The 16,551-nt window shown below is 52.4% G+C and overlaps 2 protein-coding genes across 2 annotated transcripts; one reads left to right on the forward strand and one right to left on the reverse strand.

Moving 5' to 3' along the window:
- Nucleotides 1-2,695: 2,695 nt before the first annotated feature.
- LOC138682641 (olfactory receptor 14J1-like) lies at nucleotides 2,696-5,526 on the reverse strand. Its single transcript, XM_069773904.1, has 2 exons — nucleotides 5,331-5,526; nucleotides 2,696-3,684 (listed from the first exon to the last, which is right to left on the reverse strand). The coding sequence occupies exons 1-2, from the start codon at nucleotides 5,374-5,376 to the stop codon at nucleotides 2,696-2,698; spliced, it is 1,035 nt and encodes a 344-aa protein (XP_069630005.1). The 5' UTR covers nucleotides 5,377-5,526.
- Nucleotides 5,527-15,361: 9,835 nt separating this feature from the next.
- Nucleotides 15,362-16,315, forward strand: LOC138682672 (olfactory receptor 14A16-like). The gene has a single exon (XM_069773948.1). It carries the CDS (start codon nucleotides 15,377-15,379, stop codon nucleotides 16,313-16,315), a length of 939 nt encoding a protein of 312 aa, XP_069630049.1. The 5' UTR covers nucleotides 15,362-15,376.
- Nucleotides 16,316-16,551: the final 236 nt, after the last annotated feature.

Raw genomic sequence — 16,551 nt, forward strand, 5'->3', positions numbered from 1 at the left:
TCTCCTGAAGTCCAGGGTAGCCAGCCTGCTGTGCACCCTCCTCACTGCCCTAAGGATCTTGAACTCCACCATTTCATGGTCACTGCAGCCAAGGATGCCCTTGAGCTTCACGTTCCCCACCAGACCCTCCTTGTTGCTGAGAACAAGGTCCAGCATAGCACCTCTCCTCATTGGCTTCTCTATCACTTGGAGAAGGCAGTTATCATCAACACATTCCAGGAGCCTCCTGGATTGCTTATGCCCTGCTGTGTTGTCCCTCCAACAGATAGCAGGGTGTTTGAAGTCCCCCATGAGGACCGGGGCTTCTAAATGTGAGGCTGCTCCTATCTGTCTAAAGAGGGCCTCATCTGCTCGGTCTTCCTGGTTGGGTGGCCTGTAGCAGACCCCCACAAGAATGTCACCTGTCTCTCCCATCCCTTTATTCCTGATCCATAAGCTCTCGGTCAGTTCCTCATCCATCCCCTGATGGACCTCGACGCATGCCAACTGGTCACTGACATTGAGGGTGACAAGCCCTCCTTGTCTCCCCTGCCTCACCTTCCTATAGAGCCTGTATCCATCCATTCCAACACTCCAGTCATAGGTGCCATCCCACAATGTCTCCATGATGCCAGGAAGATGTTGTGTTGTGATAACGTGTTGTCTGTCACATCCCACGATTTCTCCTGCCATGTCCCATAGCTTCCCATATCAAGTACAGGTGGCTTCACCCCAGGGCCTGGCCTCACCAGGGGCCCAGTCATCTGTCTGCAGCCTTCCCAGCTGGTGTCCTTCATGACCTCATGGTGCCAACCCACTTGTGGGCAATCACATTGCTATCATCAGGTAACCTCACAAGCAACAGCCCAACCATGTTGCCTTTGCCTACATCTACCCCTCTGCACTGCATGAGCTGTCATCTGTGTCTCCCTGGGGTTTGTGATGAGCTTGATGATATCACAGCATCTGCCTGCCTGCCACACGTCAGTCATGTTACTGCAACAGAAATGGACTCACACTCCACCTCACAGCAATGCCATCTTCACCTTCCTCTGCATCTCCCCTCTCCCAAGATCTCAGCACTGCTGGGTGGGTTTTCCGACACTCCAGGTGACAGCACTGGGCCTGCCTCAGCACCTGGCCAATTGGGTTGCTTCCAAAGAAGCGACTTCAAAATCCACTTCCCACCTACCATGCCTCTCCTTGCATCATCCTCTTCCAGCAACAGGAGTCACCTCCCAGACAACCTCCCACAACCCTTCCCCTTTACCTGCCTCCCCTCTCCCCTCTCCAGCACTGTCCTTTCTGCTGGGCAGGCAGAAACGTGCTCCCCCAGCCCACGGGGACTGCAGAGCCCTGGTGGGACAGCTGGAGTGGTGGGAGGGCAGCCATGGGTGCCAGGGGCTCCTCAGAAAGGCAGGTGGAGGGTGAGGAGGTGGAGGGGAGCTCTGTGCAAAGGGGAGGCTGGCGTGCACAGAGCCTTGCCTTGGAGGAAGCCTCACGGTCACAGGTCCTCGATGACATGGCAAGTTGAAGCACCCCACAGTCCGCTGGGAGGGCAGCAGGGCTGGACACAAGGAACCCAGGGGATTCCTGCAGGGTTGAAAAAGACAGCATTTTGACAGAGACACTGAATGAGATGTCTAGGTCTGGTCTCTTCCTGACAGACAGGGTGGATCTGTCTGGGGATGGGAAGGAGGAGGGCAGCCATGGCTGCTACCACCATGAGATGGTGGAGAAGTAGGATAACTAGCAGAATGGCAGTGTGGGACTGCAGGAGAGCTGATTTCAGTTAGCTGAGGCTCTGCTTGGACTGTTCTGGAGGACAAAGGGGCTGTGAGTCCCTCCTGGATCTTCAGGGACAACGTCCTTCAAAGCCCAGGCAGAAGCCAGCCTCACTGCCTAACGAGCAGGGAGTCAAGCAGGGCCTGGCAAGAGATCAGCATGGACCAACAGGGACCCTCTTGACGTAGGAGGTCCAACACCAGAAGGAAGTGCAGGGAGGCTGGAGGGGGAACAGCCTGCCCAGGAGGCAGACAGACACCTGGTCTGTGTGTGCAGGGATGGAGCCAGCAAAGCCAGAGATTGGTCGTGGCTGGAAAAGGCCATGCATGGGGAGGGCACCCAGAAGGGCTTCTCTAAATGTGTTGTCAGCACAAGGACGGCAACCGAGGGAACCCTGGTCACAGTGGCCAGTGGGGCACGGGGATGGAGTGACAAAGCCAGTGTAAATACAGCAATTCCTCAGAACCAAGATTCTCCCTCGGGAGTCCTGCCACAGAGCAGGACTGGGACCGAGCTACCAGAGCACTCAGGGCTTACACCAAGCCAGGGCTCAGAAGGAGAGTGTGGGAGTGGAAAGAGAGCAGCTCTGGGAAGACGAATTGCTGTTGCTGCCTGGCAGTGCTGCTGTGCTGAGACTCTTTTCCCCTTCCCCTCTGCACACAGGCACTGCCCTGCAGCTTCACCAGGTTCTCAGAGGAACATTCTTGTACAAACAAGTTGCTGGAGGGTCCTTTATTCTGTTGAATAACAGAGCGAGAACTGTGCCTCATTTACACAGCCTCTAGGTCAAATTCTACAGGTAGACAGTGAATTACAAGTGGGATGAATCATAAAATTTCAATGAGCACAACATTATCAAAAGAAAAACAAAGAACCCCCACCCCCACGCCCAAGAACCTGAGAAGGCAGGCTGGGTATTTAATGAGTTACATTATAAATGCTCTGTAGAAAAAAACAGGCAGTTTATTGCTTCTGAAAAGCACCCGCTCATCGTTTTCCGCAGGGCATCCTTGAGCTCCTGGTTCCTCATGCTGTAGAGGAGGGGGTTCACTGCTGGAGGCACCACCGAGTACAGAACTGCCGCCACCAGATCTAGAACTGGGGAGGCGAGGGATGGGGGCTTCAGGTAGGCAAACACTGCAGTGCTGATAAACAGGCAGACCATGGCCAGGTGAGGGAGGCACGTGGAAAAGGCTTTGTGGCGTCCCTGCTCAGAGGGGATCCTCAGCACGGCCCTGAAGATCTGCACATACGAGAAAAGAATGAAAACAAAACAACCAAATGCTAAACAGACACCTAGCCCAAGAAACCCAACTTCCCTGAGGTAGGAGTGTGAGCAGGAGAGCTTGAGGATCTGGGGGATTTCACAGAAGAACTGGCCCACAACATTGCCTTGGCAGAGTGGTAGTGAAAATGTATTGGCCGTGTGCAGCAGAGCATAGAGAAACCCACTGGCCCAGGCAGCTGCTGCCGTGTGGACACAAGCTCTGCTGCCCAGGAGGGTCCCGTAGTGCAGGGGTTGGCAGATGGCAACGTAGCGGTCGTAGGCCATGATGGTGAGGAGAGAATATTCCGCTGTGATCAAGAAGAGAAAGAAAAAGACCTGTGCAGCACATCCCCAGTAGGAGATGGCCCTGCTGTCCCACAGGGAATTGGCCATGGATTTGGGGACAGTGGTGGAGATGGAGCCCAGGTCGAGGAGGGAGAGGTTGAGGAGGAAGCAGTACATGGGGGTGTGGAGGTGGTGGTCGCAGGCTACAGTGGTGATGATGAGGCCATTGGCCAGGAGGGCAGCCAGGTAGATGCCCAGGAAGAGCCAGAAGTGCAAGAGCTGCAGCTGTCGCGTGTCTGCAAATGGCAGGAGGAGGAACTCAGTGATGGAGCTGCTGTTGGACATTAGCTTCTTCTGGGCATGGGGCACTGTTCAAGAGGGTAAAGACAGTGACAAGTTAGAAGAAAATTCTTTGAGCTAAAGCTAATGCATTTCTCATAGAAACCCCACCAAAGCTGCCTCTCGTATTTCAGAAAGACCTTTGTAGGTCCCTTTCTTGAGCTGTGCTTGGTGCTGGCTGAGGGTGCCACTAGGAGCAGCGGGCTCTGCTGTGGGCTACAGGGGAGTCAGTCCTGCCCTACAGCAAGAGGTAAATAGGAACATGGTGTCATCTTAGAGTAAATCCATTTGTCATATCAAAGAGCTTTTCAGCATTGTCACTCCCAATGCAACCAAAACTGGGGATTTTGTTTTGAGTATTTGTTCTGGTTTCCACACGCCAATTAAGGAGTGCTTTTGGCAGGGAAAGAAGTGAAAGTCCTAAAGATGGAGTGTCCTGAAAGGAGAGCTTTGTCATTTGTGTCACTGGGAGCCTGGGGATTAGGAGGGGATTGCGATATTTTACTCACATGGACAAATGTCTGAAATGCACCCAAATTCCTCCTCCCCATTCTTCTCCAGTGACAAGAAAAAAGGGAGCAGGGACAGGAGGACAAAAATGGATAAACACTACAGACCTGCTGCCAATGGAGGCAGGAGAGGGACAGATGGCAGGGTATTTGATAATTTCTTCTCTTCAGGGCTGAGGCCACTGAGAAGGTGACTGAGTCTCCATGGCCGTAAGGGCAGAGGATCTGCTGGGTGGGAGAAAAGACCACAGGTTTCTCTAGTGATGTCAGGGAGCTGCCCGAATTCCCCCTCCCATGGCATTTCTGGGAGCAGCTCCCTCCTCTCACTCCCTGCCCCTGTCTCTGCTGCCTGGAGCTGTCCCTGTCAGCAGCTGCTTCTCCATCCCCTTGTCTCCTCCCTCTCCCTGCTCACAGACCCATTCCCACCCGCTGTGTGCTCAGCTCTGCCCTGCAGACCCCTCCTGGCAGCCAGGCACTGCCCAGGGGCATCTCTGTGTGTGCAGGGTCTAAAGACCACGTCAGACAAGTCCTAAGGACAACTGGGGTATCGGTGCCTTCTCCAGAGGGGACAAATGAATTTTAGTCTCATACTGCCCACCCGCCCACCAGGATGATAAAAGTTCAAAGCAAAGACTCCTTACCTTTCAGGAAAATACTGCCTTGATGTTCTTCTTGAAAGTCTGCTTGGAAATGCCCAGGGCTGAGCTGGAGATGTGAGCAAACCTGACCCATGCAGCACCCTCTCGACAGCAGCAGCACCCTGCTCTGCCCTTCCAGGGGACATTTCTTTCACCCACTCTTTCTCCCCACACTGCCATGGGGAGTTCCCTGCACAGGCTGAGTGCTGACCCTGGCAGGCAGCAAAGTCCCTGCTCCATCACTCAGCCCCTGAAACACCAGGACCCTGCTCTGAAGGACAGCCCTGGGCACCCCTGCATGCACACCCGGCTTCACAGCCCTGCAGCTGGTGCCAGGAGAAGGCAGCCCTCATGCCCTGTCCCTCTGACAGGGCAGCAGGGAAGCCCTGCTCTGCAGCACACCCTTCTCCTCTACACCAGAGAAATGAAGCCAGTCCTCCTGCCAGATCCCATACACTGTCAGATGTGCCAGTGTTCGGAGATCCCTGCAGGAACTGAAGCTCTATTGCCCTGCACCCACAGACTTACCATGCAGAGGGCTGGGAAGATTTCTCCCGCAGTGAGCTCTCAGCATCCTCCCACTCCACACTGCCTTTAAGCTCTCTCTGCCTTGCAGGTCTCCTCTCGATGCCTGCAGGCAGTGCCCCCAGCCCTGCTCCTGGGCAGAGCTGTCTCTCTGCAGCGCTGCCCGCTTGCCATGAGCTCCCTCTGTCCCAGGAGCCCAGCCCAGCTCAGCAGCAGAGGACCAGCCCAAGGCAGCACTTGCTCTGCCCCCTCTGGGCTCCCTCCAGCTGTCCCTGGGCCTCCAGGGGAACCTGCTGGGAAACAGGCTGAAGCAATCACGGATGTTCCCTCCCGCACCTGGGGAGAGACACTGCTTTCCAGCAGGGTCGTTGCTCTGCTGAGAGACAGACTTAGGTCCAAGAATCCACTTGTCTGAGAATCATACAATCACTGAGGTTGGAAAAGAACCTTAAGACCAACAATTCCAACAATGAACCTAACACCAGCTAGTCCACCAGTAAACTGTGTCCTAAACACAGTGTCTTTTAAATACCTCTAAGGAGGGTGACCCAACCACTTCCCTGGGCAGCCTCTTTCTTCCGCCATCATTGGGCAGGACACGCAGACAGTGACAGGCAGGGATCTCCTTTAGCCCTGCTGAGGGAAAGGGAGCCAGCTGAGTCCATGGAGGCACCTCATGCTGGGTCTGTAGTCCTGGGGCTGAAAGGGGACTCAGCTCCCTCCCATGCCCACCACCAACCCACAGGAGGTGGGATTCCTCTTGCCTCAGTGCAGGTCTGCATTAAATAGGCACCTGCATGTCTGCTCCTGGGTACATCTTGCCTTCAAAGACAGCATCCTCCAAGCACAGCCATGGTTCATATCAAAACTCAGCTGAAACTCAAAAGGCAATTCAAGGGCAGCAAGATAAGCTGTTGCTACGTCAGGAACAGTTAAAGAAGAAAGAGAGATACTACGGGACCACTATTAAATTAATTGATAATAGGAGTAGGCAGATCTGAGACTGCCAATGTCGTCTTTGCCTCAGTTACTGCCAGCAAGGTCTCCCAGGCCTTTGTGCTTTGAGGCAGGACACTGGAAGGGAAAGGGGAACAACCAGTGGTGGATGAGGATCACGCCAGGGCTTACCTAGCAAACCACACCCTTACCAGTCCATGGGAGCAGAGGGGCTGCAGTCAAGGGTACTGAGGAGGTGCTGGTCTGTTCTGATCCCAGTAAGGAAGGCACTCAGACTCTGTGAGGCATCATTTAAAATGCTCTTCCTTAGGTCTAGGGCTATAAGGAGAGAATTGTACAGATAATCTTATGTCCCTTTAGATGGCTGGAACCCCAGGTCATGTAGCATGGATGTAGAAGAATGAGGAGGGTGGAAGCCCCCTGTATGAAGGGGAAGCTTGGAGTTATGGAGGTCCTCCATGTGACGGGCAACAGGTTGGGTTAGCTTTTGTCACTGAGGATCAGAGGAGTCAGTAAGAGTGACATTGTGCTGGCAGTTACAAACTACTTGATGCTGGGAGAGGAAACAGAAAAGGTCTTTTGTCAGCAGCCAAGGAAGTCTCCATGTTAATGGTCAGGTGCCTATGGGGGACTGGCAGTGCCCTGGCATTCACCGGCCAGGCAAAGCAACAGGTTGCCAACAGCCTGAAGGATCTTGGGACACCTTCTTCACAGAGCTGCTAGGTGGGCCAACGATGCTGATGCTCACCTGGACCTGACCCTGCCTCTCTTTGGGACAGCTTCCTTAGTAACACCTGCAGCCCGGAGGGTGATTCCCTGGGCCTGCACCAGGCAGCGACCGTGTTTCTCTGCAGCACTTGCCCTTTCCTCCCTGGGTATTGACCATGTCTCTCCATTCCACATTCATGGATCCCAAACTACCAGTTGAGGAAACACATTTTGGTGAGGGGAAGACCTGCCCGAGGCACGCCTGCACTTTGTGAGTCCCAAGAGCTTGTGCAAATCTCGGGGTGGAGCTCATTTGCTACCCACATTTGTATTGCAGATGGTTGGGGAGCAGCATTACCAAGCAGGAAGTGAGAGAGTTGCTCCCAGGACAAGATCTGCCTGATGGGGATGGAGCTTACAGCTGCAGTGTCTCCGAGTCATTGCCCCGCATAAGGTGTGTTTGATATATGGCCGTGTTCCTGGAAATAATGCCATTTGGGTGACTTCTTCTCACCATCAAAACTAGGCAGGATGAATCCCATCCCTGGCAAAGAGCATGCATAAACTGAAGGAACTGCCCCTCACCTGCCCAGCGCTGGCCTTGGCATGGGGAGCACCTTCTGGGCCTGAATGGACAAGCACAGCTGTGCCCTGCCTGCAAAGCTCAGGAACTGTTCTCCACTCTTAAAGAAAAAATGAGCACATTTTTCATCAGCTGAAATGCATCAAACACTGCTCCTTCACAGACGATGTTTTCCCATGATGTCAAGGTGGAAATTTCCAGCCCAGGTACTATGCTCAGGAGAAGATATCCTGATCTTCCCCATTACACCCGTGACACTGCTCTGCCTAGTATCCTGTGTATTGACTCTCACCGCTCTCTCACGGGTTTCCACATGTCCTGCTTGAACTGACCATTTCCAAAGAAATCTTTCCAGCAGCCTGCCTGGATGTCTGCATTTCCCAGTGTCCATCCAGCTTTCCTCCCCTCATTGGTCTCTACCCATTCAAACACCTCTCAGCTACCCAGGTGCTGCTCAGAGCTTCAGGTGCTTTAAAGCTTGCCTTGACTTTCAGTAGTCTGCTTGATGGTCTCTTGAGCCAACTCCTCCATTGTGTTTGTACCTGTTCTCCTGAGTATCTCACTGAAAGTGTTCCACTAAGGTGACACGCAGTGGAAAGTGGACTTCAGTGGAGGAAACGTGGACTTCATACGTTATTTTTTAATGAATTGTTTTTCTTTGCTCCATTTTTTTTGTTTTAATAATGGCAGGTAAGCAACATTCTTCTGTGATTGTGTGCAGCTGGTTCTCCAAATAAAGCCAGTGGGGATCTGTTCAAATGAGCTGAATCACTCAGCTACAGACTTTACTGGGAAAAGCTTGGATTTGACAAATCATGATGCAAGTCCAGGTGACCACAGAGAGAAATGATGGATGGAGGTGGTGGTGAGGGACCGCTGATGACGATGGGGCACAGGACAATGATCTCCCATACATTGTCTGACAGAAACAATCTTACCACTTCCTACGTGTTCAGACATCATCCGCAGATGCTGTGGATCAATATGAATTGGAGAAGGCTGAGATTATGTGTTCTGTAAGCAGCAAGACAAAGAAAACTGGAAACAGAAGAGATGCTGATTTTTTTGTTACTTATCATTTCAATCTTCTCTGCTCGGCTATACTCCTGAAATTTCTCCAATGAGGCCCAAAAGACTTGAAGAGTTAGGGAAAGTGATGCACAGAGACATGGCTTGTTAGGGTGTTTTGCATGTTAAGGAGCCCTCTGGTGCCCAGTTCCTGAACTGCAGATACTGAAAGCAGGAACAAGCCTCTGACAAAGTGGAAGGCAGCAGAAAACCCCAAGTTTCTGAGGGTGTTGGAGGCCTCATTGAGGGCCAACACTGACAAAGCCATGCAGGGAATGACCAGTCAATGTGTCGATCCCTGGGGGCTAAATATGCAAAAACTTAGAGACACTAGTTGCAGGTGGCAAAGGCAATGAGCTGGTGGCTCTGATCACATGTAAGCCCTTGGTGTTTGTTAATCATCAGAGTGGCCAAGCCCTGACCCCCAGGGCCTGGTAGAAGAGGTCCTTTCCCTCATGCGTTGCTCAGGCCTCTACTGAAGGTCAGGGTGAGTGCGGGTGTGTGTACAACTTGGTGGTAGATTTTGTTGCTTTAAACACAAAGCTGTGGTGTTCTGGGGATCTGGCAATGCCTCTAAGTTCCCCACAACTCATCCAGCCTCCTTCATAGTCCTGCTGACAGTCCTCAATCACCTGAGATGTCCCAGTCTCAGACTTGTTTGCATCCCCAGATTGGATCCATATGCCCAGCACTACACTGCCATTACTCCGGCTGCCCTAAAATCCCAACTTGAACTATTCCACAGTAGCATGACTGCCACTTGCTCCTTCGGGTCCTCTTCTGGCCTGTAACACACTCTCTGCTATGCACACCCCGCTCTCTCCCTGCACTCGCACGAGTCTCCCAAAACCTTCTCACTTCCCCTGCAGCAATGAGACCTCACTCCAGGAGGTTCATGGATTCTCAAGGTTGATGTATGTGAGACAAGGGGAGCCAAAGGAATCTCAGTAGACATAATAAAGGGGGATGAAAGATGATGTTTAGTGCTTACATTGTTGAAATTAGCTGAGGCAGACAGTTCCTGATAAGAAACAGGAGCTGGCCTCAAGAGCCAGCCAAGACTGGTCTTGCAGCTTGGGTGAATACCAAGAAAACACTGAGCCTGCACAAGGAAAGAGGTTACTAGCGGTGACGGAGTCATCTATCTTCATCTCTGCGACCACCAGACGACCACCAGAAAGAGGCACTGTGCAAGCGCAGCTGGGAGGAGACTATGGAAATGACCTCTCAGAGCTAATTTTAATATGAAGCGGGGATAGCTCATGCATATGTATAGGCATATTGTGAATATGTAATACCTGACTGTATAAACTTGAGGCGAACTGCCGAGTCGGGTGCTCACGACTTTGGTGGGACTACCCCCTGTGCTGCCAAGCGCTGCATGAACATACCTACTTTACAATCCCACTGACTGTGGAGTCTGTTTTCCGCATGTCAGAAGTTTCCTGAATTCCAGGCAAGTGTGGGTAGTGAAGGAGAGGAAGACAGGAAGGTCGGCTCACGGGCCATGAGGAGCAGTGTTCAGCCACCCCCAGCAATGGGCATTCCCCATCTGCCAGGTTGAGGCATGCTCCCCTGATGGAAAATTCTCATGTAACCCCTGGTTTGTGCAGGGTCCTGCAGCCACACTCCCAGGGCACACCTACTCCTCCTCCACCTACAGACATCAACTGCTTTCCATTGCTGGGCTCAGGTGTGGTTGTAAGGATTTGCTAAAGCCCTGAACCACCTCCTTGATTGTTGATAACTTCACCCTCTCTCACATCACTACACACCTCCAGTCACTGCCTAATCACTAACTGACAAGTTAGGAAGCTCTCAAGGCATTCCTCAGGTAATTACCATGTTTCTCCATTCAAGATTCATGCATTCGAGAAGCACCAGTTGAGGAAACACATCAAGATGTGTGAGGGGAGGATATCCCTGAGTCACCTCTGTACTCTTGGAGGTGTGAGTGCTTTTGCAAGGCTCCAGGAGTTCATCTGGTGCCATGCATTTGGTGTTCCCTTCTTGAAACGCAAAGCCTTGAGCTGATCCAGACTCCTTCAGAGTGTCCTATTGTACCACAGCACTTTTTGATGTTGATACATTTATTCATTTCATTCCTGTCATTCAGTCTTACTTGACAAGGTAGCTCTTAATTAATAGTGTGTAACCTCTGGAATGAAGTTTTTAGAGCATTGTTTTTTTTCTCTCATTCCTGACTGTTACCATTTAATGGCAAGAGCTCTCTCCTGAGGGGAATGTTTCTTTGCATGGGTACTTGGAGAGATCATTCTTGTGCTTGGAGGAGGCTGTCCTGTCAGGCCTGTCAGATTTGCTCATGCTCCTTCACCCTTCAGAGCTGCTTCCCATGGCACCACCTGGATCAGTCTCCCAAGTAAGTCAAAGACTTCTCCTCCTGAGTCCAGAGTCTGTGCTCTGCTGCTGGGCTCCCTCACTGCCCTTTGGTGTCTGAGACCCCACAGTTTCATGGTCATGACGCCAAGGCTGACGCTGGTGATCACATCCTGACCAGCATTTCCTTGTTGGCCAAGGTCCAGGTGAGCATCAGCCTTGTTGGCCCACCTAGCAGCTCTGTGAAGAAGGTGTCCCAAGATCCTTCAGGCTGTTGGCACCCTGTTGCTTTGCCTGGCCAGTGAATGCCAGGGCACTGCCAGTCCCCCATAGGCACCTGATCATTAACCTGGGGAATTCCTCGGGTGACAAAAGACCTTTTCTGTTTCCTCTCCCATCATCAAGTAGTTTGTAACTGCCAGCACAGTGTCACTCTTACTGACTCCTCTGATCCTCAGTGACAAAAGCTAACCTAACCTGATGCCCGTCACATGGAGGACCCCCATAAATCCAAGCTTCCCCTTCATACAGGGGGCATCCACCCTCCTCATTCTTCTACATCCATGCTACACTTCCTGGGGTTCCACCCATCTAAAGGGACATAAAATTATCTGTACAATTCTCTCCTTAGAGTGCTAGACCTAAGGAAGAGCATTGTAAATGATGCCTCACAGATTCTGAGTGCCTTCCTTACTGGGATCACAACAGATCAACACTTCCTGGTGAAAGACAATCTCTCAGTACCCTTTATTGCAGCCCCTCTGGTCCCACGGACTGGTAAGGGTGTGGTTTGCTAGGTAAGCCCTGGCGTGATCCTCATCCACCACTGGTTGTTCCCCTTTCCCTTCCTGAGTCCTGCCTCAAAGCACAAAGGCCTTGGAGACCTTGCTGATGGTAACTGAGGCAAAGACAACATAGGCAATCTCAGATCTCTCTACAGCTATTATCAATTAATTTAATAGTGGTCCTGGAGTACCTCTCTTTTTTCTTTAACTGTTCCTGAAGTAGAAACACCTCATCTTGGTGACCTTGCATTGCCTTTTGAGTTTCAGCTGAGTTTTGGTATGAAGCATAGCTGTGCTTGGAGGATGCTGTCTTTGAAGGCAAGATGTACCCAGGAACACTGTTCAAATGCTTGGGCTGTTCCTTGGCTGGATCGTCAAGGGAGTGAGAAAGGACCCCGGTGTGATGTGCTTTGTGATGACACAATGCCTGCAGCTAATGGGTAGAAGAAGGGACAGAATTTGCCTCTCTGATGGCACCTGATGACTGGTGCCTCTGACTGATGGCAACCGTCAATGGCACAAAGGCACCAAATCATACCGTCTGAGATGCCATCTGGGGTGTCTGTCACACACCCTCCCTGAAGGAGAATTGCTTTTTGTATAGGCCCTGTGATTCCCAGGCCAGCCCTGGCATCTCCTGTAGCTCTGTGGGCCTGGCTGAACCTGGAATTGAGTAGCTGCTCTGAATTCTGTAACCCACTGTGGGGCTGAACATGAGACAACTGCCAATATTGTCAGCCAAGATCTAGTCAATCCAACAGTTGGAGAAGAGGAAGAGAAAGACTGAGCTCTACCTATGGCACATGACTCCATTCCATCGGAGGAATACCTCTGTATAGCTCCATATGCCACGCTAAACATCTTAAGGAGGGGCAGGTTCCATTGCCCTTAGCTTGGGCACCAGCTGACATTTCACTTGGCCAAAGGAAATTCCCAGGAGCTGCTAAGAGGTGCTCAGATGTTGTCGTGTCTCTGTATCTGCCTGCACATATCTTGGATCTGTCTCTATTACATGCACACCTCTCTGACCACCTCTGGCACCTCCAATGTCACCAGACATTTGCATCTGAACACCTCACTCCTGGCCTCGATCACCATTGATTAGCATGGGAGCTGAGACAAGGAGATCACGTGCAGTTGTCTATTTCATGCAGACCTGCACTGAGGCAAGAGGGATCCCACCTCCTGTGGGATTGTGGTGGGCATGGGAGGGAGCTGAGTCCCCTTCCAGCCCCAGGACTACAGACCCAGCATGAGGTGCCTCCATGGACTCAGCTGGCCCCCTTCCCTCAGCAGGGCTAAAGGAGATCCCTGCCTGTCACTGTCTGCGTGTCCTGCCCAATGATGGCAGAAGAAAGAGGCTGCCCAGGGAAGGGGTTGAGTCACCCTCCTTAGGGACACGGTGTAGTGGTGGACTTGCTAGTGTTAGGTTCACAGTTGGACTTGGTGATCTTAAGGGTCTTTTCCAACCTCAATGATTCTCTGATTCTCAGACAAGTGGATTCTTGGACCTAAGTCTGTCTCTCAGCAGAGCAATGACCCTGCTGGAAAGCAGTGTCTCTCCCCAGGTGCGGGACGGAACATCCGTGATTGCTTCAGCCTGTTTCCCAGCAGGTTCCCCTGGAGGCCCAGGGACAGCTGGAGGGAGCCCAGAGGGGGCAGAGCAAGTGCTGCCTTGGGCTGGTCCTCTGCTGCTGAGCTGGGCTGGGCTCCTGGGACAGAGGGAGCTCATGGCAAGCGGGCAGCGCTGCAGAGAGACAGCTCTGCCCAGGAGCAGGGCTGGGGGCACTGCCTGCAGGCATCGAGAGGAGACCTGCAAGGCAGAGAGAGCTTAAAGGCAGTGTGGAGTGGGAGGATGCTGAGAGCTCACTGCGGGAGAAATCTTCCCAGCCCTCTGCATGGTAAGTCTCTGGGTGCAGGGCAATAGAGCTTCAGTTCCTGCAGGGATCTCCGAAAACCGCCACAGCTGACAGTGTATGGGATCTGGCAGGGGGACTGGCTTCATTTCTCTGGTGTAGAGGAGAAGGATGTGCTCCAGAGCAGGGCTTCCCTGCTGCCCTGTCAGAGGGACAGGGCATGAGGGCTGCCTTCTCCTGGCACCAGCTGCAGGGCTGTGAAGCCGGGTGTGCATGCAGGGGTGCCCAGGGCTGTCCTTCAGAGCAGGGTCCTGGTGTTTCAGGGGCTGAGTGATGGAGCAGGGACTTTGCTGCCTGCCAGGGTCAGCACTCAGCCTGCACAGGGAACTCCCCATGACAGTGTGGGCAGAAGGTGTGGGTGAAAGAAATGACCCCTGGAAGGGCAGAGCAGGGTGCTTCTGCTGTCGAGAGGCTGCTGCATGGGTCAGGTTTGCTCAGAGCTCCAGCTTAGCCCTGGGCATTTCCGAGGGGACTTTCAAGAAGAACGTCAAGGCTGCATTCTCCTGAAAAGTAAGGAGTCTTTGCTTTGAATTTTTATCATCTTGGTGGGTGGGTGGGCAGTGTGAGACTAAAATTTATTTCTCCCCTCTGGAGAAGGCACCGAGACCCCAGTTGTCCTTAGCACTTGTCTGAGGTGCTCCTTAGCCCCTGCACACACAGAGATGCCCCTGGGCAGTGCCCGGCTGCCAGGAGGGGTCTGCAGGGCAGAGCTGAGCACACAGCGGGTGGGATGGGGTCTGTGAGCAGGGACAGGGAGGAGACAAGGGGATGGAGAAGCAGCTGCTGACAGGGACAGCTCCAGGCAGCAGAGACAGGGGCAGGGAGTGAGAGGAGGGAGCTGCTTCCAGAAATGCCATGGGAGGGGGGATTCAGGCATCTCCCTGCCATCAGCGGAGAAAACCCTTGGTCTTTTCTCCCACCCAGCAGAGCCTCTGCCTTTACGGCCATGGGACTAAGTCACCTTCTCAGTGGCTTCAGCTCTGAAGAGAAGATATTATCAAACACCCTACCATCTGTCCCTCTCCTGCCTCCATATACAGCAGCTCTGTAACATCTGCCCAAGTTCCTCCTCCTGTCTCTACTCCTCTTTTTTTTATCACTGGTCTGGGATGGGAGGTAGGATTCAGATGCACCTCACAGACCGAGCCTGCGGGTCTTGCCATGTAGAATTCTCCATGGGAGTTAAGTGTCCAAATCCCCGCCTAATCCCCAGGCTCCCAATGATAGAAATGAGAAACCTCTCCCGTTAGGACAACCCAAATTTAGGAGATTCGCTTCTTTCCCTACCAAATGCACTCCTTAAGAGTGGTGGGTAAACTAGAACAAAATACACCAAAAAAAAATCCCTTGGATTTTGTTTGCTTTTCGTTGAATTGGAAGCGACAATGTTGAAAAGCTCTGTGATATAATGAGTGGATTTAATCTGATATCACCCCCTGTCCCTATTTACCTCTTGCTGTAGGGCAGGACTGACTCCCCCAGACCCCACAGCCGAGACAACTGCTCCCAGTGGCACCCTCAGCCAGCACCAAGCATATATCTCATGATACGACCTGCCAAGGGTCTTTCCGAAATAGGAAAGGCAATTTCAGTGGGGTTTCTATGAGAAATGCGTTAGGTTTAGCTCAAAGAATTTTCTTCTAACTTGTCACCGTCTCTCCCACTTGAACAGTGCCCCATGCCCAGAAGAAGCTAATGTCCAACAGCAGCTCCATCACTGAGTTCCTCCTCCTGCCATTTGCAGACACGCGACAGCTGCAGCTCTTGCACTTCTGGCTCTTCCTGGGCATCTCCCTGGCTGCCCTCCTGGGCAACAGCCTCATCATCACCGCCGTAGCCTGCGCCCACCACCTCCACACCCCCATGTACTTCTTCCTCCTCAACCTCTCCCTCCTCGACCTGGGCTCCATCTCCACCACCGTCCCCAAATCCATGGCCAATTCCCTGTGGGACAGCAGGGCCATCTCCTACTGGGGATGTGCTGCACAGGTCTTTTTCTTTCTCTTCTTGATCACAGCGGAATATTCTCTCCTCACCGTCATGGCCTACGACCGCTACGTTGCCATCTGCCAACCCCTGCACTACGGGATCCTCCTGGGCAGCAGAGCTTGTGTCCACACGGCAGCAGCTGCCTGGGCCAGTGGGTTTCTCTATGCTCTGCTGCACACGGCCAATACATTTTCACTACCACTCTGCCAAGGCAATGTTGTGGGCCAGTTCTTCTGTGAAATCCCCCAGATCCTCAAGCTCTCCTGCTCACGCTCCTACCTCAGGGAAGTTGGCCTTCTTGTGCTAGGTGTCTGTTTGGCATTTGGTTGTTTTGTTTTCATTGTTTTCTCCTATGTGCAGATCTTCAGGGCTGTGCTGAGGATCCCCTCTGAGCAGGGACGCCACAAAGCCTTTTCCACGTGCCTCCCTCACCTGGCTGTGGTCTGCCTGTTTATCAGCACTGGCACGTTTGCCTACCTGAAGTCCCCCTCCATCTCCTCCCCATCCCTCAGTCTGGTGGTGGCAGTTCTGTACTCGGTGGTGCCTCCAGCAGTGAACCCCCTCCTCTACAGCATGAGGAACCAGGAGCTCAAGGATGCCCTGAGGAAAATGATGAGCGGGTGCTTTTCAGAAGCAATTAACTGATTATTTTCTTTTGCAGAGCATTCATAATGTATTTCTTTACAGGCCCAGCCTGCCTCTCAGGTTCGTGGTGCTGGTGGGGCAGGGGCTCTTTGTTTTTCTTGTGATAATATTGTGCACAATGAAATTTTATTATTCATCCTACCTCTAATTCACTGTCTACCTGTACAATATGACCCCGAGGCTGTATAAATGAGACACAGTCCTCTCTGTGTATTTCAACAAAATAAAGGACCCTG

This window comes from Haliaeetus albicilla, chromosome 29 (assembly GCF_947461875.1).
Source record: "Haliaeetus albicilla chromosome 29, bHalAlb1.1, whole genome shotgun sequence".
Lineage (NCBI taxonomy): Eukaryota > Metazoa > Chordata > Aves > Accipitriformes > Accipitridae > Haliaeetus > Haliaeetus albicilla.